General features: G+C 45.5%; 2 protein-coding genes across 2 annotated transcripts; both read right to left on the reverse strand.

Moving 5' to 3' along the window:
• Positions 1-1536: 1536 nt before the first annotated feature.
• Positions 1537-3793, reverse strand: EDB93DRAFT_1247690 (uncharacterized protein; the record flags this gene model as incomplete). The annotated part of the gene is made up of 10 exons (XM_041452623.1): positions 1537-1744; positions 1795-1949; positions 2010-2050; positions 2277-2400; positions 2452-2513; positions 2564-3146; positions 3203-3286; positions 3340-3444; positions 3503-3634; positions 3689-3793. The coding sequence occupies 10 exons, from the start codon at positions 3791-3793 to the stop codon at positions 1537-1539; spliced, it is 1599 nt and encodes a 532-aa protein (XP_041310346.1).
• Positions 3794-4152: 359 nt separating this feature from the next.
• On the reverse strand, positions 4153-8225 carry EDB93DRAFT_1247691 (uncharacterized protein; the record flags this gene model as incomplete). Its single annotated transcript, XM_041452624.1, has 13 exons — positions 4153-4471; positions 4528-4737; positions 4788-5098; positions 5148-5405; positions 5453-5689; positions 5753-5938; positions 5988-6093; positions 6148-6314; positions 6364-6429; positions 6528-6610; positions 6679-6775; positions 6886-6909; positions 6963-8225. The coding sequence occupies 13 exons, from the start codon at positions 8223-8225 to the stop codon at positions 4153-4155; spliced, it is 3327 nt and encodes a 1108-aa protein (XP_041310347.1).
• Between the last annotated feature and the right edge of the window lie 15267 nt (positions 8226-23492).

A 23492-nucleotide genomic window follows, 5' to 3' on the forward strand; every position in this document is an offset into this window, starting at 1 on the left:
TTCTTCACCAGAGGTATGTCCTGCGCATGACACATATGGCCAGAGCACTGATTATAAGGCTCAGGCACTGAATGACAGAGGGCTAGAGAAAACGGTAAGTTCAAAATGTGCAAACCATGCCTCACTTGCTTACGGGAATGGTATAGAACCAAATTTGCGGCTCTCAAGCCCGTGAACAGTTGCTGTGTAAATTGCAACGGCCTCTTTCGCACTGATGTACGGTCCATCCTTCAAGTACCCCATGCTGCCTCCCCTGCTCTGCTTTCAAGTACAGATGAGTCAATCAATCTAAGCACCACTAATCAGCTTTGCTCTTGATGTACCATAAAATAAAGTTCTTGATCGCAGTGGGCATTCCAGGGACTTTCATGGGATGTTCGCTTTCCAGCAATGTCACGCCTCCCAGAGATGCTTCAGCGGGCCTTGCGAGGCCTCATTATATCTGGACAAACAGTTTTACTTTGAAGGTTACTTTTAAAATGGTTGAAGTGCAGATATCATTACCTTTTTTGGAAGTGTCAATATTTCAATCGGTTCAAGCTTGAAATATATTTCAAAACATCAATACACATGGGTTATCGCTTCAGATCTTTTGTGATTCAGAATCAATGTGCAAAAATGTAAGTACTACTAGTAGGACGTTTCAGTTCAATATGACCAGCAAGATTTTAGGAAGATTTGAGTAAGACAATACAACAGGAGGTCAATATCAGGCTATGTAGTACCTGCACTGTATGCTATGCGCTATTATAGTATACAGTATTCGTGATTGATGAAATGGGAGATCATGATACATTCCTGCAGCGGTGAGATGGGTATAGTAGATCATGGAGTGATGGTCATAGTTGCAGTCTGAGCCTGTACTTCATCTCTGGAACTCTAAAACATCTTAGAGGAACTTGAGACTATAGATAGTTACAAAGTAAATCAAAGAACTCACCCTCTGCACGGCTGATCTTATGTGCTGCAGTACGCGAGCACAGCCGCCGGTGAAACGGCGCATCAATTGCCTCATATGATCCCACAGCGGGGTTTGTGGAGTGGCGGTCTCGGGTATCAGAGTCAGGTATGCAGTGACGCGGTACACAAATGCATACCAAGTCTGCCAAAAACTCCAATTGTGACTGTTAAATGTGAGACTTTGCCGTCAAAATTACACGAGAGATGCTTATGATTCCATCATTTCTTGCGTTCTCTGGGCTGTATACAACACAGGACATGTTCTAACAAAGGCATTGATTGATTCGATTGGAGGAGATTTGGCTTGATGGGCTTACCGTGAATATGCCTTATTGGGCGTTTGACAACAATTTTTGATTGATCTAATCAGCGAGTATGTCGCACACCAAAAACAATGACAAACAACTTTGTGGGCGCTAATCTGCGAATGTGAACTTGAGGTGGTCGAGCTTTCATACGACACCAGAGATCGTTTTACTAATGAGTAAAAGGGTAATTCATTTCTGAGATACACGTGTACAAAAATATTCAGAAGGCACACCATTCAGATCATGACGAGTACAATATTCAAGTTGATCAAAGTGAGATAGTCGACGGTTTGAAGTAGGAAATGTGTATCTGCGCCATGCCAGTAACTGGAAAGGCAAATTCTGCGTTGGGGACTTTGAAATCTACGACAGACTTGACTTCTATGGGCCTGACGTCTTCAAGGGTCTTCCTCCAGCCATCTGACATTACTTTGGGAATTCCATGCTTAGGCTCCAAAACTAAGACATTTTCCTCCCTAAACGGATGAGATGGATGAGTAAGATTACAATGTTAAAGGAGACTGACTTGAGAAAAAGAAGCTCATGGGCTTCCTTGAAGAAGACGCTGAAGTCACCTGGATGTTTGTACATGTTATCGAGGGCAGTCATGATGATAGGAAACAGTGCAGGAGCCTTCAAGTGAGAGTTGCTTTGTGGGGGATGAGTTAACCCTTGAAACATCTGATACATAAGCACAAATTTGGTCATCGACGTCCGACGAGCAAATAAGTAAAAGCTCACGAGGGTGCTGAGTACACCGACAACACCTTTTTGTAGATAACCTGTTCAAGATTGTACAGCATCAGGGTATAGATCTGCCAATCTAACCTTTCCTTCAGCTAATTTGGCGATAGGTCGGAGTAACAAAGCCCAGAGCACTTCCCGGAAGGCCTGTGTGACAACAAGCTCCATGAGGGCTCATTGTATCTGATAGACAAAGTCTTAAGTTTCTATTTGATACGAATTTCCAGGTTCTTACCAGGTTTAGGTCCCCTGAGTCGAACAAACTAATCAAGTCGAGGATCTTCTGTTTCCGGTGGGTTTCGTGGGTCATGAATCCATCCGTAACATTCATGCTACCTCTGGTGACCTTACGTAGCTCAGAAGTAAATTCTATGTATAAGTCCGGGAACTGTGGAAAATGTTTAATGGTGACTGAAGGTAAACCGACAAACGAACGTACTCTATTGCGCAAATATGACCAATCCATGAGGGTCTCCCTCCCAGCTTTGTCTGTGACCCTCACTAATCACAATGTTAGTTAGTGGTGTTGAGAATTGGAGGCGGACACTTACACTTCTCATTACACAATGATTCGTATGTTTGACCAGTGAAAAACAGAGCTTTCAAAAAACTGGTTGTAATAAACTGCCTCGACACCAGCTCAGGCATATTAAAGGGGTTGGCAGGTATGCCGACCAATAAACACCCTACATAAAGGTATCTTGCCAACTTATATGGGCGTGCCCAAGGTGAGTCTATCATCAAACTTTTGAGCATTGTCCTCTGGCCATTGCTCAGTGGATCCTCTCGTGAGTTTTGTCTCCAATGGAGGTCTTTGTGAGGAAGTTGTGTCCCATCGAAAGGATGATTAGCAGGGAGGATCACAGCATTCGAGAGGCCATCACCCTCCTCCTCCAAAGCAGGTGTGAGTACGCCAGAAAAAGTTGATGCTGTGGTTACGTCAAACACAGAGGGATCATAATCAAAATCTAAGGGCAGGTGGAGGGACGTGTCATGGAACGATGGTCCAGGGAGCGACTGCCGAGTAACTTGATCAAAGTGCTGCCAAGATAACTCCTCCGAAAGCTTGACAGGAGGAGGGAATCCATATGGGAACATTGCCAGGGAGAACTGAAAGTCGTGTAACTCGTGAAGCTATGTATGACGCGCACTGAGTCCGACGATGTGGGGGGATTCGAAGGGAAACTCACCATCCACATGGGCACAAGTTTCATTTGTGTGCTGGCCCCACAATAAGGTGTCCTAGTATTCTCGAGAATTGAGGCGCCACCATGCTAATGTGTTCGTCTAATGAGAAGTGAACTCGACTGCATGAAAGATCTCTTACCTCAATAACCTCATAGATTGTGTATCTACTAATGTCATCTATGATGCCCAACAATCCCACTTGTTGTAGGAGCTCGTCAGCAAGACCACAACATTCTTCAGGCCACTGTGAACAAGTACAATTATATGAAAAATTTGACTTGGAGAATTACAGACAGACTCACATAGAGTGGTGAAAGATGATAAGCATGAGTGACATAGCCAAGGAAAGAGAATTGACCTGAAAGGCCTTGAAAGGGCTGAAAACATGGGTCAATTAGAGTGACGACTGATGGCTGATAGTGAACCTCATCAATCTGCAGTAAGAAATCATGAGTGATGCAAATAAAGTTAGCCACTGATGCACTCACCCGAAGCGGAACAAGTCGCATAACTTCATTCCTTGCTTGAACAAAAACATAGTTTTGAGCATTGTTAACATGGACAGTTGGTAGTGCAGTTGACAGTTGCATCATCCCGGTAAGTTTGGAGTGATGAAGAATCAGACAACACTAAAAAGACCTTAAAAATTGTTCAAACATGCACTTGTCTGCCCACATTACATTCGACCGCTAGGCAATGATGCCGTAACATATCAGCCATCGATATGCGTGCCAGGGGTTTAGTCATGGGTAGGCCAAAGCCAGTGATGGCCAGTGATGGCAAACCATGTATTGGAAATATGCCGGGAAGAAGCCAGGGGGCTTGCTAGGTGGCACAGCAGTGCCAGGCAGAAGCGAACATGAGTAGCCCAGCCCAGCCAGGAATCGGCACATGTGATGAAAAAGCGGGGGCGAATAAGGGTGATGCAGTAGCGAACAATTGATTATATTTATTAATTTTCATAATCGAATGTGTGACCGGCCAGAAACATCTTGTCTAGTGCCTGCATGAGTGATTCAGTGCTGGCATTGACTGCCTGATCGAAAAAGCCATGCTCCTCCACGCCCACGTAATCTTCATCGTCGTCTTTGTCTTCGTCCTGTTCATCGTCACCGGGAATTTGGCAGTGTGTGTGCTCCATGAGGCCTCCACTTTCTGAAGGTTCATGTTCTGTCCGTACTGTCATCTCCACAACTCCTGCTTCATGAGAATAAACATGACCTACCCCAAGGCCATAATGAAAGCGCATGAGTGTATCGCGATCAATGAAGCTAGTGTAGTCTTATTATTAATGCTCATCCGCATCAAGTTATTTCAGGTCGCTCACCTATTAACATAGTATTCATGCCAATCATGCTTGTCACCCACAAGAGGAGAAATCCCAGATTCACCTGGATTGCGCTGGCCTTGAGAAAAGGCCGGGATGATATGACACACCCTAAGAACCATCCCTGGGTCAACAAAACCACGTTCTGGTGTGCCAGCGGCCGGAAGCGAACTTGGCCCAAAGTATGTGAGTCCCATGCGTGAATTTGCACTGATTCATACCATCGAACAAGAAGAAATTTGAATCAGTGACTTTTGTACACATTGGCGACACGCACAATGTTGATGTGGTGGATCCCAATGACTTTGGCATAGAGGTAGTGCCCATCATCACTGTGATTTGCGAGTAGCATAATGTTGCAATGCTGAGTCCTTGTGTTTATGACGTCTTGAGCTCTTCGAATGTCATAGGTGGTATAGTTGAATCGTGTGAGGTTGTGGTGATATATCTGATTCCGCTTGAAGAGGATGGTATTGTGCTGGTCGGTAAGAGCTGATCTCTCTAGAGGCAATTGGGTAGTTTCTGGCTCGAGGCGATCGAGAATATGGGTTTTTAATCCAGGCAGGAAATCCTAAGCGATGCTTCAAGATAAAGATCAACACGTTACAGAAACTGCTTACCCTCATAGCAGGATCTCCTTTGTGGTCGCGAAGGTACTGACCAAAATCATCATACATTTTCTCGCTTTGGCCTATATGATGTTGGAGTTGGGGATTGTTGGCCATTTCAGGTACCCCTGCGTGAGAGGCTGGCTGTTGTCGTTGTTTGATGCAGCGCAAGCGCGTCTTGCGGCGTTCAATTTGAGTCAGTTGACGAACAAAGGTCCTTCGATCGGTGCGATGGTACCTGCCTTTCGGGGTACAATGCTCTAACTCCCCCTGAGAAGGTGAGTTAACATATACATAGGCAGCAGAATACAACTCACTGGTTCGGTACTGTACGAATTGGTTGTACCAAAATGACGGATGGAGGACACATAATCTCCAAGTACATAAAATTTGTAAGTCTGAATATTGAAAGACTTCTTTCGCCTTGGTTGCTTGGGTGCGGGTAAATACTGAAGCTGCTCTATCACTTTGCCTTTGCCTTTGCCTTTGCCTTTTCCATTATCTTCATTAGCTCGTCCAAGGTCATTTCCATTGCATTTAGCAGCATCCTTGGCCTGGCAACAAGATTGCGCACCGACTTCACGATTGAGCTCCTGGGTCTGGTATGAAGCACATACCTTTTCCTTGAAGTGACGAAACTGTTCACCAAGATGAGTCGTTTGTTGGTCGAGAATCTTTAGAGTGATGTCAGAATGCATACGGAGCTTCGCAAGCCCGTGCCAGTGTGACATGGTGAAAAGGAGATTCATAAGAACTTTGTTGTGAGGGACGGGTAAAAGACCGTCGAAGACAGGGATAGAACACTGACAAAATTAGTTCGCAGCTATGTATGAGAATCTTGCGAGTACATACTTGTAGAAGATCTTCGAAATTTCGCGCAGCCATGTTCGACATCTCAGAAACATTTGAAGAGAACAATCTAATCATGGCCGGTCCAAATGAAGGGACCTTCCTATACCTGTCAAAGGTAAGTTTAGCCTGCAAAGCCATTGTAAATGAATATCTGGCAGACCTCTCATTGAGTCTATTGATCAGGTCCTTATCCAAGGCAGTAAGAATTCTTAGTAGATGGACTAGAAGCATGTGCCATACTCCGAGTTCAACCTCATGCAAAAGATCAACAACAAGTGCAACAAAGATGTTGAATCCGAAAGGAGCGAGAGTATCTAGAAATGCATTCTAATCAAGGGTTAGTAAAGGTGAGAAAGAGACTGGTGGGCATCCTCACGGAGGTTGGCACCCACGAATCAGGTTTGAGGATGGTCTCAACTGCTATGCTATCAACACCATAATGCTTCTCATAGATGAGACTGTGTGCAGTGGCAACCAATGGACTCCTTGAGGTATCAGAACGTGCAAGAGTCGTGCGTTGTTGCCTATCATGAGCCATACCCAGATGATGAAGCCTTGTTCTCGGTATGAGACATCGCGAGCAGGGACATCCTCCGAGCTGCCGGATAGTGGCAATGAGGACCCTGGTAGAGGTGAGGTGAGGTGAGGTGAGGTGAGGTTGTATTTTCATCGATGAACATTCATAACTCACTTTTCGGGATAATCTGTGGAATAGGTAAATATGCGCGGTTAAAACCTATGTTTGATGCCGTCGCAGCAGAGAATGATGATTCCATGCTCATAAGCCTCTAAAAATTTGCGATCCAGCAAAATCCTCCACTGGGCTTGGAACAATTTGCGGTGACAATGTGTCGTGCACTCGCGGCCAACACCCTTGCCCTCAGTGTGAGTACCCTACAAAGTCTTTGAATGCGTCCGGGAGCTGCATCATGCATGTCAATGCAGAAGAGTAAGTTAATTAAAAAATTATCATACCTTTTGAAAGTAGGCTACGTGATTACCGAGATGGTGAGACAGTTTACAATGGCAGTACTTGGATTCATTCACGAAGTACATATATACCAGCCATAACTTTGCATTGCCAAATGTCGTCAGCTGTGTGGCATCGGACCAGATCATAAGCGCAGTAACCACGCGAGGTAAATTACATCCTGGCTCTCCAGGAGATTCCTGAAGTGTGCCGTGAGCTTCCATGAAAGCTGGTGAAGTGTACAGTTCGCCTTGGATGTTGACTTCTGGCGGTAGATGGGGGGGCTTCCATCGCAACTGATAAGGTTCGTAATGGAAATGTTCGACATCCTCAGCATTTGCGAGCTTTTCGCAAATAACCAATATGAGAGACCAATGGTAAAGGTCTGCTGCAATGTAAGGTTGAACACCTGGCTGAGCTGTGATTCGAGAGAAAGGGACTTTGATTGTCACTTCCGTTTTGCGCCAACCTGCATCTTCATCCAACCATTCATCATCCTCTTCATCGACACTCGCACCTAATTTGGAGTTGATCTTGTCCCAATGTGTATGTCGCACATCATTGGGATCAAAATCTGAGCATCCGATGATATTGAGCAAGCCTTTGAAGCTCTGGTGCGACTTCTGTGCCATGCCATTCCAGTACCAATGCCCAAGCTCAAAGGATGTTTGATTGGGGTATGGGTGAAACAAGTTGTGAGGCTCAGCAGGGCCATCCTGACCTGCTGGAGTAGGAATAGGAATAGAACTAATATCGTGAAGTGTTGCGGCCTCTTCTGGGTCATGAGACGGGGGGGTTGAAGAGAAAAACTGGCGCACTAGTCCGAATACATTCCTTGCCGTGCAGAAAGGAGCGGGTCGCAACAACGTACAAGCCGTGGTTAGTACACTAGTGGAATTTGCGACAGGGATAGATTCTGTTTGTTGAACGATATGACTTGGAACACTGGGGGGAGGCTGCGGGAGTACATCGTCGTACTGCCTATAATGTGATGACATGAGAACATCAATACGTCGACTTCTGCATTGCACCAGTGATAAACCGTCTTCCTCCGTGGATGTTGTGCCGATGTTGGCATTGGATGCTGCGATGGGTATGTTGTCCTGGATCGAAGAACCTGCAGAAGGCACCTCCCCTGGGGGGTGCACTGCAGCCAAAGGCAAAGACAGGTGAAGACTTGAAGACCCCACACTGTATGTCTCGTTGACATGGTTGGAAGACAATGACAGGGCTTGTGGACAGCGGGGATGTGTAATCGAAGAGGGCATGCTGATACACACATGCTGTCTGTTCCCATTGGTATCCAGTTGGGCCCGTTTTACAGAGCCTAGGAGATCTTTTGCTTTAGACAAAGCACTGATCAATCGTTTCTTGCCTTTCAGACAGGAACATTGATGCTTTGTGAATGCACTCTCCTGAGTAAACTCACATGTGCAAGTGCATTTGAAAAGCCTTTGCGATGAAGCTATACCCATGAAGAGCGAACGGATAAACAATTGAGCACAACAGCAAAAAATTTCAACAGTATAATATAACATGACAAACCTGAACGTTAAGATGGCCAGCGCGATTACCCGAGTTGCATATTCCCACAGGCCAAGATCCTGGCAGTGCAGGAGGGGCTGGCACACTTGACGGGAGAAAAAAAAGTCGGACCAGCCATGACATGGTTAATTACAGGATCTATAAAGAGTGATGAGGCCTTGTTATATCCATCTGCACAATCGAAACCCCATCCTCACCTTCTTCCATGATCACTGCCCCACCTGACTGTCACAAAACCGCCGTGAGGCTTGCCAAACTCATGGTAGAAGCCATGACTTGCCGCTTTGCCCTCCTGCATTACGATAGTGCATCAAAATCAATGATAGAATGGTACTGGTAAGATTATTCGAACCTTGTATAACTTCTGAGTGTTGACTCGAATATGGAGGCCTGACGATGACGAGGGAAATAAGATTATTCCATCACACTTTGAGAAGTACCGCGAAGAACACAATTTTTGATACCCGTGCTGCTTATGTGCCGATGGGTGTGGAAAAGAGACCTACACCGAGGCGGCAGTGTATCCTTGGAAAGATAAGACTACTCGAGAGACTTATTGGAGGGTAAGATGCACATCTGATGAGTGTGGATATCAAGGTCAGCTTCCTTCATTCTCAAGGATATCCCAAACTAACCATGACCTACCAGTGAGAATAGACGCATACTACCGGCTATCGTCTTTAGCCACCTTCCAGTACCATCATCGAGGTATCAACTACATTCCTGTGGTGCAATAATTTTATTGATAAATCAGCAGGAGAACATGAAAAACCATGCTCTATTTGATTCGAGTGGACATACCAGGAACAAACAGAATTGTTCAAAAAGCTTGAGTCGTCCATTGGTGATGGAATTACAGCGAAAGAGTTCCAGGTTTTATTTAGATGCTGCAAGCTTTGCTTGCGAGTAGGAGTGAGGTTGATTATGAAGCACCATATCCAGACCTGTTCAAGAGGGGTCCAAAAGCAACGACCTAGGAATAATCCGCCATTGCTGAAGCTACGTCTGCGATAGGCTGTTGTACTAGAGTCTTACTGATCCTTATCGATCAAACTTTACACTTATGTAATGGTGCAAATTTGCGCTCCCGACATCAACCCCACTTGCATCAATACTATGAGAATGTGCTTAATGAATACATCGACACAAAACCAATGGAAAACTTCAAGTTGGTGAGGGTGTTTAGTAACTGGTAAGGTGAACCGAGCATGCTTACTTACATAATTCTAAGGCTGATCATCACATTGAGTTCAGGTGTCTGGGCCATATGTATCAACTTCTTGTCCTTTATCACCAGTCTCCACGCTGATGTGACAGTCCCCAACGACATTCAAATGTTATATCAACAATGTGGATATGAAACCTAGGTCCATATTCAATTTGTCATGTCCATCATTGTGACATTGTTGGGAAAGTGACTCAAAGATTGGACTGCAGTGAGATAATCTGGGTGTATGCTAAGCACTGTTGACTTTTGAGAAGTTTGAAGTCGCCAGCATCTGACCAGTATAATATTCTTTTTCAGGTAAATGAACATGGTTCTCATCCCGCCACCATCGCCTGGCTGCCTGCCACCGCACCCTATGCAAAGATTTTTGTAAAATGTAACGGCATGCCGAGCTCGTCACCACGTATGCCCTCTTTACGTCTGAATTTTCTATGCGGAAGTCTAACCTCACTGCCCCGCCAGGGCAGTACCCAGATACAGATTGCATCTAAGAGTCTCACACAGGCGCATTCATAGTGGAAGGTTTGTTTCATCTCGAGTCTCTAGCTATTTCAGTGCTCATGACTCTCCTAAAAGTTGATCCATCACTAGCACTGATGGCCAGCCAGAATTCGAATTGTTTGATAGCCAGTAACATTGATTTGATGGCCAGCTGTCATACCATTCAATCGCCACCCAAATCAGATTCTGATTCAAAATATTGGTTAACAAACAAGCTCCATGATAGTATGCGTCACACGTGTACATATTTCCTTACCACAACAGTCATGATACCAGCTCCATCCTATCTTCCACCATTCAACTCCTCAGCATTTCATAATGGCATGTGTGAGCTTTCAGACATATTGGCAGGTCCCAAATGGTTGGATTTCTACATCAGACTCATACCAATGAAGACGGCAAGTCTACAATTTCTAAAGTATCAGTTCACCTAAATTTTTTTTACATAGCTTCGGACTGAATTGTATATTCTGTACTTCTTGCTCAAAGGCCAAGTCTATCATGGCGATATCTGGCAGATAATCAGAGGGCGTATATTGGAAGCACAGACAGAAGAATTGTTGCGAACGGTTAAGGATAACAAAGGGCGCGTAACCGTAGAGTGAGCTTTCATGGAACAGAAGAGGGATCAATGTCAGCTGGAGATGTCTTTGTGCAGCCAGGCTATTGATCACATACAGCAATGATGGATAATGTGTGAGATTCTCCCAACTACGCAAACCAATGGTCTGACACCTCACTACTTAGCAATGCGTGCTATTACAACTCGCTCACTCGTACATAATGACAGCCCTGGCTTAACAACCTCAATATGTATCGCTGAACCTACTGTAGCCCGTTCAGTATCTACAGAGGCCTGTTCAACATCCATAGGAGCCTATTCGGCAGCTGTACAACACAAGTGCGAAACTTGGTTAAGAGAGCAAGACCCCGACTTCACGCCAGTTAGACAACTTTTTTCGGACAAATATGGCTACTCAAATTGTATCACACATCTAGAGCAACAAATGCCAGTCATCGTGCACGTCAGTACTGTCAATTTTTCTACTTGGCTAGTCTGACATTATCACTGAAGTCCATCGACTCCTTGTTCTACCTGTCGAGCACATGGGTTCCACCTGGCATTCAAGAGGCCTTTGATAAGGCATGTCATTTGGAACTTCGCTCTCAGACAGGACTCGTGGCAACCTACCTTGATATGTAAGGTTACCATTCTCATCAGCGCAACCCTGAGTTAGAGTTATATCACTTGCATGTGAAGATGTGTTGTGCCAAAGCTGAGGTAGAAGTTTATGAACTGGCGATTGGTAATGCGCCTGCATCTGACTACTCTGACAGCGACAGTGGGCATGAATTACTTACGTCCTCTTCAAAATGCTGATACCATTGCAGCTTTGTCATCACTTGGCAGCCGCCCTTAGAGGAGACGAGGCGCCTGGCTACGCGTGGTTGAATGAATTCACATCAGTCGTTTTCACATGGACATCTTACAAGCTATCAGACACATATCTTTATGCTCATGTGTATATAACCTTTGTGATACCATGTACTAGTTTCCTTACCTTAATGTACTGACTGGCATCAGTGCTCCATCAATTTTGCAATATATGATTGTTGTCTGGTTGTTGATGACCATAGTCTGGTTTGGGCAGCAGGTGTACCACATATATTGAGAACTGTTGGTGACTTACAAAAGATTACCTAGGACACACCACACTTATGAATTCAGGCCAGTATTGCATGTAGTTTGTAACTCTTGATTGCCAGCTGACTGGCATTGCAAGTAGCAATCATGAAGTTCAGCTCAGGCAATGGATGACCACAGGTTTGGAGAGATGCAGAACCTTTTCAATATTTTATCTATTGTATATCATAGTTGTTGGGACATATAATCCTTCATCAAGTTTGGCTTGTTCTTGCAACTTCTTGTCCTTTGATGCCATCGTGTCATGATTATATATTGCTTTGCCTTTGGATATAATCCAGTAGACATGTAATCTGATGTTGCTATTTGTATCTACAAAAACCTTTTTCCCACCGGTTTCCTGATGTTCTTACGCACGTAGTACCTTTTCGTTAAGTTTAGTAGAACTGTTGCATCTGCAGATAGTCTTACCATCATTACCAAGAGGATTTAGATACAGTGTCCAAGTGAGACTCGCACTTGTAAGCTTCGGCTGGAAGAGTGATAACTTGTCCTTGGCCCGTACCCTTGTGGTGATTGAGAAGTAATACACACGAAGCACACCGCGTTTTTCTCACTTAACAAAGGTGTAATTTATGTACTCTTCTTTTAGTTAGTAGATAGGGAAGTGTCAGTTGGGTTGATTAAAGAATCCTTTGACCCTGAAGTACATGGTAGATCCGGAGAGAACCAAGGACCACTTCAGTTTTCCATTTACATACTCCTTTTCCCCCTCTTCTTGAATCATCATTCCTTTGTGGGTGGACCATTATGACTCATCCACCACTTCATTATTCCTTTTCTGGAAGGGCCGTTACAACTTGCCCTTCAAAACTTCTTACGTCATTTGTAAAGTGGGTTCCAGAATATAACTGGTACAATGACTAAGAAAACTTATTCCTTGCATGAGTTTCACGCACTTGATGAGGCTATGAATGGACCTAAACAGCCATTCAATTGTTACAAATGTGGAAAGCCAAATCACATTGCACGAAACTGCAGAACTCCGAACCTCCCTCCCTCCTCAGACAGCTCCACACCTCCCAAATGGTTCCAAGATTTCTTAGCTGATAGAGAAGCAAAGAAGAAGGAATCAGAAATTCCCAAATGGTTCAAGAACTGGACCATATCACCAGAAGGCAAAGAAATGCTGGCTAAGATGAAAGCCAAGGCAGATGCACTTGCCAAAAAAGTATCAGAACCACCTAAATGGTTTAAGGAATAGGAAGCCTCTAGAAAGAACAAAATCTTGGAGGAACAAGAGACAGATAAATCAGGCAGTAGATACTCGATCCTTGCGAACTTTGCGGATGTAGAAGAAGTAAACTTAAAGACAAAATCAGAACACTTCTATCTTCCCATAACACTTAAAGGAAAGAACAAATCTGCAGATTTGAAAGCTCTTGTAGATTGTGGAGCATCTACGCTCTTTATCAATGAACGATTTGTCAAGAAAAACAGAATTCATTGTAGAAAATTACTGCGTCCGATCCAGGTTAAAAACATTGATGGATCTCTTAACGCCTTGGAATTGATGACTCACTTCGCCGAACTAGGTCTTAAGGTCAGTAATCATGAAGAAGAAAAAGTAGCATTCATGGTTACAGATCTAGGGAGCGATGATGTGATCATTGGTATCGACTGGTTGAGATACCACAACCCTGAGATTGATTGGAATGCAGGGAAGTTTTCGCTTTCACGATGCCCGGTGAAATGTGAAACTAAGAAGGAGAAAAGACTCTGAAACAGGGCTGAGAAAAAGAAAAAGTCGGAAGAAGTCGAAGACGTACCCAGCTTGTTGCCTGTAATGGCAGATCAAGAAGATGAGGAAGATGTGGCAGTTAAGAGAACGACCATGGAAGAAATAGAAGATGAGGAGAGTCCTGAAAGATTATGGATTCGATACAAAGCCTCAGTCGCCATGGAGCAGAAGGTAGCAGAAGAAGCTACTAAGAAGAAGCAGTCGGTGTTACAATAACATTTACTCCTATTTTTCTTTTTCTTTTCCTGTAACCATGCCGCCGACTCTAGGCTCGGCTATTCTCTTATCAAGTGGGCTGTCCGCACTTCTCTTCTATCTTGATTGTAACATAGATACTATCTTGCGCCGCATGGCGGTTTCACCTATCTTTGCTATCTTGATAGGTTGTACTCTTTTCCTATCTTTGTTACCTTTCTTGTCGCGGCTACGCCGCTCCCTTTTACCTATATAAACCCCATGTACCATAGATGTATTCCTTAACTTAATCTACTGGGTTTTCCCCTTGAAACCTGATCTACTAAGGTCTCCACCCTTAGTAGCCTGAACTCTGATTCTAAGGCAGTCACTCACTGTCTTAGCCTGAAACCCTTGATTGCGGTAGAAGTGCTAAAACCACTCGCCACTGATCCTGCATAGAAGCCGCGGCTCGTGCAGTAGGAACCACCAGAAACCTTCCTTGTATTAGGAAGGCCGACGAACTGTTCGCCCGACAGGTCTATCTTGACCGGCAACAGCAGAACTATCCCAGTCGTAACAAAAGATTAAGTTCCTCACCCAGTACCTGTTTCCCAACAGTACTTTGACATCATTGATTCGATAACCGCGAACATCCTTGCCGCCGCATTCAGAAACATGTCAGGACCCACCGCATCATCCAGTGCTGCCGCCGCAGCAGCAGCTGCAGCTTACAACAAACTGATTGAAATCAAGATCGGAATGCCACCGATCTTTGATGGCAACGAGAAGAACGCAAAAAGCTTTTTGCTCTCGGTCGCCGCCTACCTCGATATTAACAGTGAAATCTACAGCACTGATAAGAAATGCATCATCTTTGCCACTTCCTTCATGAATGAAAAGTCGGCACTCTTATGGAAGGAGGACTTCCTGACTCTAGCTCAAGACACCACGAGGCTAGATAAGAACAAGCAACCCATTGGGTATGGAACGTGGGAAGAATTCAAGAAAGCCTTCCTCAAGGCATTCACCACGGGAGAAGCAGCCACCGAAGCGTGGATCAAGCTTAGGGCCTTCAAGCAAGAAGGGTCCTTAGAAGAATATATCGCAGAGATTAGACATCTCTTCCAGTTGACCGGGCTGCAAGAAGAAGGATCAAAAGTCCACTTCTTTACCGCCGGACTGAAATTCGGAATTGCCAATGCTATCTACAGAGCAGGCAATATCTCGAAAGATCTAGAAGGCATGATCCAATCTGCAAGAGAGATGGACAACGCCTACCAGCAGATTCTAGCGCTGAGGCCCAAGACCCAGCAACAGACCCAGAAGAAGAAGAACCGGTTTGGACCTGAAAGGTACCAACCACGAGGAGACAGAGATGCCATGGAAGTCGACCGCCTCTCAGAGAAAGAAAGGGCCGAACATATGAAAGCAGGCAAATGCTTCATATGCCACCAGACTGGCCACAGAGCCAATGATAGGGAATACCACCCGAAGGAAAAGAAACCGGTCCGCGAGGCCAAGCATAAGGAAGAAAATTCCGACGATGAAGCTATGGATACCCGTAGGATGACTAAGAAGGGGGATTTTTAGAGTGGAGGTCTGTATCGACGCCAGTCCCTCCCATTCCAGTTCACACTGTACATCATGTTGGCAATAAAGAAGAGTTACGTGTCCATGCCACTCTCCTCCCAACTAAATGTGCGAAACCAGTCGAAACCACCGTAGTCATCGATTCCGGCGCCGCCGGATCATTCATCAGCACCGAATTCATCGACTATCACGGAATTCGGACCAAGAAACTTTCGAAGCCCTTTGCCATGGTCACCGCCGACGGTAGTGACTGCCGCGGCAGAAAGATTAGAGAATATGTCGAACTCGGCATCAAGATTGACAAGCGAGTCATGTATGGAAAATTCAACGTGACCAAGCTTCGAACCAAGGACAACATCCTCCTTGGATTCCCCTGGCTGAAAGCCATGAACCCAGACATCAACTGGGCAGAAAGCAGTCTCACCCTCAATGAGACCCCCAGATCCAGAGAAGTAGAACTCTGGATAGATCAAGAAAGGAAGGACGCAGGCTTTAAGCCGCTCTTCAAACCAAAGCCTTACCCCAGGAAGGCCCCCAAGAACATTCTGCACCCCAAGAAGGTGCCTATCAAAGAACCAGCGACCCCCAAGAAGGCGCTGAACCCTGAACCACCGACTTCGAAGAAAGTCCTAGTTACTTCTGAGCCTATCCAGAAGAAGGAAGAATTCCGTGCCTCCATCGAGGAAATCCCCGATGAAGATGAACCTATCCCGCACCTGAACCCCGATCCAGACGAAGAAGATGAGGGATTTGAAATCCCGAACTTTGATCAGAAGCACAACGCATGGATAAAGGATAACTTCGCACCAAAAGTCGAAGATTTGGCCTCCTTTCCCCTCACCGACGACAAATTCCTCATTGAATACTCCCAGGACGCCACCGCAGTACGCCTGATAGAGAATTTGGATTTGGACACACCCCTGACTCGTGACGGTACCTCGGCATTTGAAACCAAGAAAATGGCAAAACCCCCCTCACTTCCGGAATACCTGAAGACTAGCAACAAATCTCAGGAATTAGCCATGGAAGGTGAGATTGAGAAGAAGAAGAAGACTTTCGAAGAATTAGTCCCTTCTTACCTTCACGACTTCGCCGACCTTTTTGCCAAAGACGGTCTTAACTCCATGCCACCTCACCGACCCGGTATTGACCACAGGATTGAAACCAAACCCGGATACATCCCCAAATCATCCAAACTCTACCCCTTATCTGAGAAAGAAAGGGTCGCGGTCAAGGTGTTTATTGACGAACATGTGAAAAAGGAATTCATCTCTCCCTCGAAATCCCCTCAGTCAAGCAGCTTCTTCTTCATTGGAAAGAAAGACGGATCTCTACGGCCTTGTCAAGACTACCGGTATATTAATGAATGGACAATAAAGAACGCGTATCCCCTTCCCCTCATTCCACCACTCTTAGCGAAACTTCGTGATGCAAAGTATTTCACCAAGATGGACGTCCGGTCTGGATATAACAACATTCGGATCCACCCTGAAGATAGATGGAAGGCAGCATTTACGACTGAATTCGGACTCTTTGAGCTGAATGTCATGTTCTTTGGACTTTGCAATTCACCCGGTACTTTCCAGGCCTATATGAACCAAATGTTCCAGCAGGAACTGAATGAAGGATGGCTCATCGTCTACATGGATGACATCCTGATCTTCTCAAGGAACCTTGAAGAACACCACAAACGAACACGCCGGATATTAGATATCCTCAGAAAAGAGAAGCTATTTCTGAAAGCAGAGAAATGCCTGTTCGATGTACAAGAAGTCGACTATCTCGGAATGATCATCAGACCCGGACAAATCGCGATGGACCCTACCAAACTCAAGGGCATCGCAGATTGGCCGACACCGAAAACCGTCACTGATGTACGATCTTTCCTCGGATTCTGCAATTTCTATCGGCATTTCATCCCGCACTTTTCTGACATCGCGAAACCCCTGAACAACCTGACGAAGAAGACCCAGCCATTCTGCTGGACTGATGAAGAAGAAAACAGCTTCCAAGCACTTAGAAAGTGCTTTATGACAGAACCTGTCTTAAGGAACCCCGATCCTGCAAAGCAATTCGCTATTGCAACGGATGCCTCCCTAGTAGCAACTGGAGCAGTGCTACTACAGACCGATGAAAACGGCGCTTACCACCCCTGCGCCTATCTTTCTGCATCTCTTAATGCAGCGGAACGAAACTATCAGATTTATGATAGAGAACTACTGGCCATCATCCGTGCTTTGACAGCGTGGAGACATTATCTCGAAGGACACGGACACCCCGTCATTGTATTCACAGATCATATGAATCTCCTCTATTTCAGATCTGCTCAAAAATTGACCCGTCGCCAAGCACGCTGGCAGCTCACCCTGAATGAATTTGACCTCGAATTCCATCATGTAGCTGGAACTAAGCTCGCTGCTCCCAACGCTTTATCTCGCTGTCCCGATCACCATCCCACCGAGACCGATAACCAGGACGTTATCCTATTACCAGATGATATGTTTGTTCGTCTAATCGACTTAGAACTAGAAACGGCTTTAAAAGCCGATGATCCTACGGCGGATCCTATCATCAAGACCGCCAGTGACGCCTTAGATGGGCTATGCTTGCCCCCCATGAAGTCGGCATTATCCGACTGGAAATTCGATAATGGTATCTTGCAGTACAAGAACCGTGCTTATGCACCCCCTGCACTCCGAAGCCGCATCTTGCAACTTCACCATGACCACCCAACCGCCGGACACCCCGGCAGATTCAAAACTGAAGAACTAGTCAAACGTGACTATTGGTGGCCCCAGATGGGCATTTTTATTAGGAAATATGTCGAAGGATGTGCCACGTGTCAGCAGATGAAATCTGACACTCACCCCACTACTCCTCCCCTGAAACCAATCAGCTCTTCCGGTGTTCGCCCCTTTTCCCAGCTTTCCGTTGATCTGATCACCGACCTCCCGGAGAGCAGTGGTTATGATTCTATGATGGTCGTGGTAGACCATGGACTTACAAAGGGGGTAATTATTTCACCTTGCAAGAAGAACATCACCTCCGAAGGAGTAGCGCAACTATTCTTCAAGAAAGTCTTCTTATGCTTTGGGCTCCATGACAAGCTCATTTCAGATCGCGGGCCGCAGTTTGCATCAAAGTTCTCGAAAGAACTTGGAAAACTACTGGATTATGAAGTTGCCCTATCCACCGCATATCATCCACAGACCGATGGACAGACAGAGAGATTGAACCAGGAGATCGAAACCTACCTTCGGATCTACTGCCGATCGAACCCTGAAACCTGGGTACAGCATCTACCTATGGCAGAATTCGTGCACAACCACCGAAAGCACGATGCACGGAACGCATCACCGTTCTTCCTGATGATGGGCTATGAGCCTAGAGGCATCCCCTACGCCTTTCCCCCTACCGACATCCCCGCGGCCGAGGACCGCGTCACCAACCTCCAGAAAATGAGAGAAGAAGCGGTGTCTTGCCACAACATCGCTATGCAACGAATGGCCGAAAGGACGCACAGGAAGAAGTATGAACCATGGAAGATTGGAGATAAGGTCTGGTTGTCAGCGGAGCATTTACTGACGCACCTACCCTCGAAGAAGCTGGCGCCAAAACGGCACGGCCCCTTTACCATTACCAAGGTGCTATCTCCCATCACCTTCACACTCCAGCTCCCGGAACAATGGAAAGTCCACCCCACGTTCCATGCATCTGAACTATCCTCCTATCGGGAGACAGAGGTCCACGGCCCGAATTTCATTGAGCCCTCACCTGACATTATCAATGGGGTTGAGGAGTACGAAGTAGAAGCGATCCTCGCACACAAAGGAACAGCGGCACGCCGTCGCTATCTAGTATCCTGGAAAGGATACTCATCTGCCAGCAATGAATGGGTCAAAGAGGCTGACCTAGAAAATTCCCAGATGCTTCTCAAAGTGTATAAGAAGAGAACGAAACTCGCTTGAGAGTTCAGCAAAAACTCAAGCAACGCCACTAAAGAAACATGTCCATTGCCCCCTCCACTCTTACCCTCGACTCCGCTGAACTCCAAGAACACTTCGTCCCCATCGCCCAAACCGAACACTTCGTGCTAGATGAGCACTCCTCCCTTGCATCCTCTGTCTCCGACCCCCCATCATCAGAGGATACCGACGTATCACTTTCGTCCTCTCTTTATTTCACCGTCATTGATCGTATTGAGGGAGACGCCCTCTTTGAAGCAACGATTCTATCAGAGCAACACGCACTCGAGTTGGAGAGAAAGCTCGCCGAACGGCCGGCGAGAAGCGCAGCAATAATCGCCGCTATCATTAACATCATCAGGACCACCCACCTGATTGAACTATCCGCAAACAGAATCCCCCTCGCATCCGCACAAGAAGCCCATGAAGTCATTCAGTGCCAGAGGCGCATCAGATCGATTGCGCTTCAGCTTCTCCCTGATAGCCTTAAGCCTGACTTGCTATCAGTTGTACACCTCATTGCCAACCGAACCGCGACTGAAGTCGCTCGTCCGCCTTCTCCTCCTCACCCTCGCTCCCATCATCAGTCACCAGATCGTGACCCGTCTCCTGCTCCACACCCCATCAGAGCACCGCAACCACAGGTTGCCACCAGAGGAAGAAAACCTACCGGATACCAGATCGCTCGCAGACGCTGCTTGAGAGCAGATAAACAGAAAGAAAAAGAGGTCATTGATCTCACATCCCCATCCCCACCTCCTCATGCTTCCGCTAAGAAACCAGGCTTTGATAACATCAAATGCCGCATTTGCAAAGAATACGGGCATCGCCACAAAAACTGCCCTCAATACTCTTGTGTGGTATGCCATGCCATCGCCCCTGGACACCTCTCTGTCTACTGCAAAGACCTTAGAGGAACCTACCCACTTCCGATCGTCTATACAGATGATGGATTCTATGAAGCCCTCCGCAACTGGGAGGCAGACCAGAAAGCATTCTATGAGCAAGAATGCGAACAAGCCGATGAAGACTATCGCAACCAGCCAAGCTCCTCAACGGACCTTGATGACTTTAACAACGCCGAAGCAGACCCCATCTACTATGACGACGCTAGGATGGATTGAAGTCGGAGACTTCAATGGTTACACCGGGGTAATGTTACAATAACATTTACTCCTATTTTTCTTTTTCTTTTCCTGTAACCATGCCGCCGACTCTAGGCTCGGCTATTCTCTTATCAAGTGGGCTGTCCGCACTTCTCTTCTATCTTGATTGTAACATAGATACTATCTTGCGCCGCATGGCGGTTTCACCTATCTTTGCTATCTTGATAGGTTGTACTCTTTTCCTATCTTTGTTACCTTTCTTGTCGCGGCTACGCCGCTCCCTTTTACCTATATAAACCCCATGTACCATAGATGTATTCCTTAACTTAATCTACTGGGTTTTCCCCTTGAAACCTGATCTACTAAGGTCTCCACCCTTAGTAGCCTGAACTCTGATTCTAAGGCAGTCACTCACTGTCTTAGCCTGAAACCCTTGATTGCGGTAGAAGTGCTAAAACCACTCGCCACTGATCCTGCATAGAAGCCGCGGCTCGTGCAGTAGGAACCACCAGAAACCTTCCTTGTATTAGGAAGGCCGACGAACTGTTCGCCCGACAGGTCTATCTTGACCGGCAACAGCAGAACTATCCCAGTCGTAACAGTCGGTAGAAGAAATGGTGCCTGACTGGCTTCATGATTTCCTGGGAGTTTTCTCAGAAGAAGAATCTAAGTGCTTCCCTGAAAGAAAGAAATGGGATCATGCGATAGATCTTAAAGATGAGGGCGATCTTCTGCCAAATGCGAAACCCTATCCATTGTCACCTAAAGAGATGGATACACTGAAGGAATGGTTGAAAACCGAGACTGCACTAGGACATATTAGAGATTCACAATCTCCAGTGGCAGCACCTTTCTTCTTTGTGGCCAAAAAAGATGGCAAGTTAAGACCAGTGATGGACTATAGAAAGCTCAATGAGAAGACGGTTAAAAATGCGTACCCGCTACCAAGATCTCAAGATTTAATTGATGCTTTAACCGGTGCCACAATGTACTCTAAGATGGATGTATGATGGGGGTACAATAATATTCCCATGAAAGAAGGAGATGAGTGGAAGGCGGCCTTCAAAACACTGTTTGGTCACCACAAACCAACCGTGATGTATTTTGGACTCATGAACTCGCCTGCAACCTTCCAAACTATGATGAATGAAATTCTGAGAGACCTGATAGATGGCAAAACAGTAGTCATCTACATTGATGATATAATGGTATTCACGAATGGAAATAGGGAGCAGCACCGAAAGGTGGTACGAGAAGTCCTGAAATGGTTAAAGGAGAATGACCCGTTCTTGAAGCCTGAGAAATGTAGCTTCGAACAGTCTAAAGTTGAGTTCCTTGGGTTGATCATGGAAGAAGGCAACATGTCGATGGACTCTGTAAAAGTAGAAGGAGTATTAAAATGGCCTGTTCCCAAATGCGTAAAAGATATCCAAGCATTCATGGGCTTTGCCAACTTCTATCGAAGATTCATACTCGGGTTCTCGGATATAGCCAGACCAATGAATGATCTGCTAAGAAAAGATGTCAAATGGGATTGGACGGAGAAACAACAGAAGGCTTTTGATGAATTAAAGAAACGTTTCACAGAAGCTCCTGTCTTAGTCATGCCAGATGTTGAGAAGAAAAAGAAAATAGAAATTGATGCTTCTGATTACGTAACAGGAGCAGTTCTCTCTCAACTGATGGAAGATGGATTATGGCATCCAATAGCATATTACTCTAAGTCAATGAATGATGCGGAAAGAAATTACGACATTCACGATAAGGAGTTATTAGCAATCATTAGAGTGTTGGAGGAGTGGAGGCACTATGTGCAGGGAGCACCTCACCCGGTTGAGATATGGATGGATCATAAGAACCTAGAATATTTCATGACGAGTCAGAAGTTGACCAGAAGGCAAGCTAGATGGAGTCTTTTCCTAGCGGAGTATGAATTTACACTCCAACATAAGCCTGGCGTGGTTAATGACAAAGCAGACTGTCTTTCTCAGAGATCAGACCATAGAGGGGGTAGAAAACAATAACTCAAATTGCATTCTTTTGAAACCAGAATTCTTTACCGTAAAAGCTGCTAAAAGAGGTCAAGTTTTGGTGCATGGAGAGGAAAAATTAATCCAAAAGATACGAAAAAGCACAGAATGAGAGCCTGAAGTCACTAAAGCATTAGAAACGCTAAAGGCAGCACCAGTTCAGTTGCGTAGAGGAGTCGAAGAGTGGAATGTGGAGGATGGATTGGTGTTATTCCGAGGATTAGTTTATGTTCCAAATGATAAAGAGATCCGCCAAGAAATATTAGAGTTGTTTCACGACTCTCCACCAGCTGGACATCCTGGATGAGCTAAAACCTTGGAGTTGATTTCCAGAAATTATTGGTGGCCTTCAATGACGAAGTATGTCCACGATTACGTAGATGGTTGCGATAGGTGCAGACAAATGAAAGTGCTTCCAAGTAAACCAATGGGGCCTTTACAGCCAAATGAAGTTCCAGAAGGACCTTGGCAAACCATCACCTGTGACCTGATAGTGGATTTGCCAAAGAGTGAAGGGTGTGATAGCATATTTGTAGTCGTTGATTGATTTTTGAAACAAGCACACTTCATTCCCACCAATAAAGATGTAGACTCAAAGGGTATTTCCGAGCTAATTTGAAAAATGTATGGAAACATCATGGAACACCAAAGAAAGTGATTTCGGATAGAGGAACTCAGTTCATATCAAAGTTCATGAGACAAATGTCAAAAAGATTAGGAACTGAAATGGTCTGCATCGACCTCCTATTATCCCAGAACTGATGGACAGACCGAACACGTAAATCAAGAAGTCGAACAATACTTGCACATGTTTATGTCATACAGACAGAATGATTGGGCATCTTGGCTGCCGATAGCAGAGTTTTCACATAACAATGCAGTCACAGTAACCAGTCACAGTCTGTTTAAAGTTCTCTACGGATATAACCCAGATTTCATGATCCACC

This window comes from Suillus bovinus (genome assembly GCF_016758785.1).
Source record: "Suillus bovinus strain UH-Sbo-P2 chromosome Unknown EDB93scaffold_11, whole genome shotgun sequence".
Taxonomy (NCBI): domain Eukaryota; kingdom Fungi; phylum Basidiomycota; class Agaricomycetes; order Boletales; family Suillaceae; genus Suillus; species Suillus bovinus.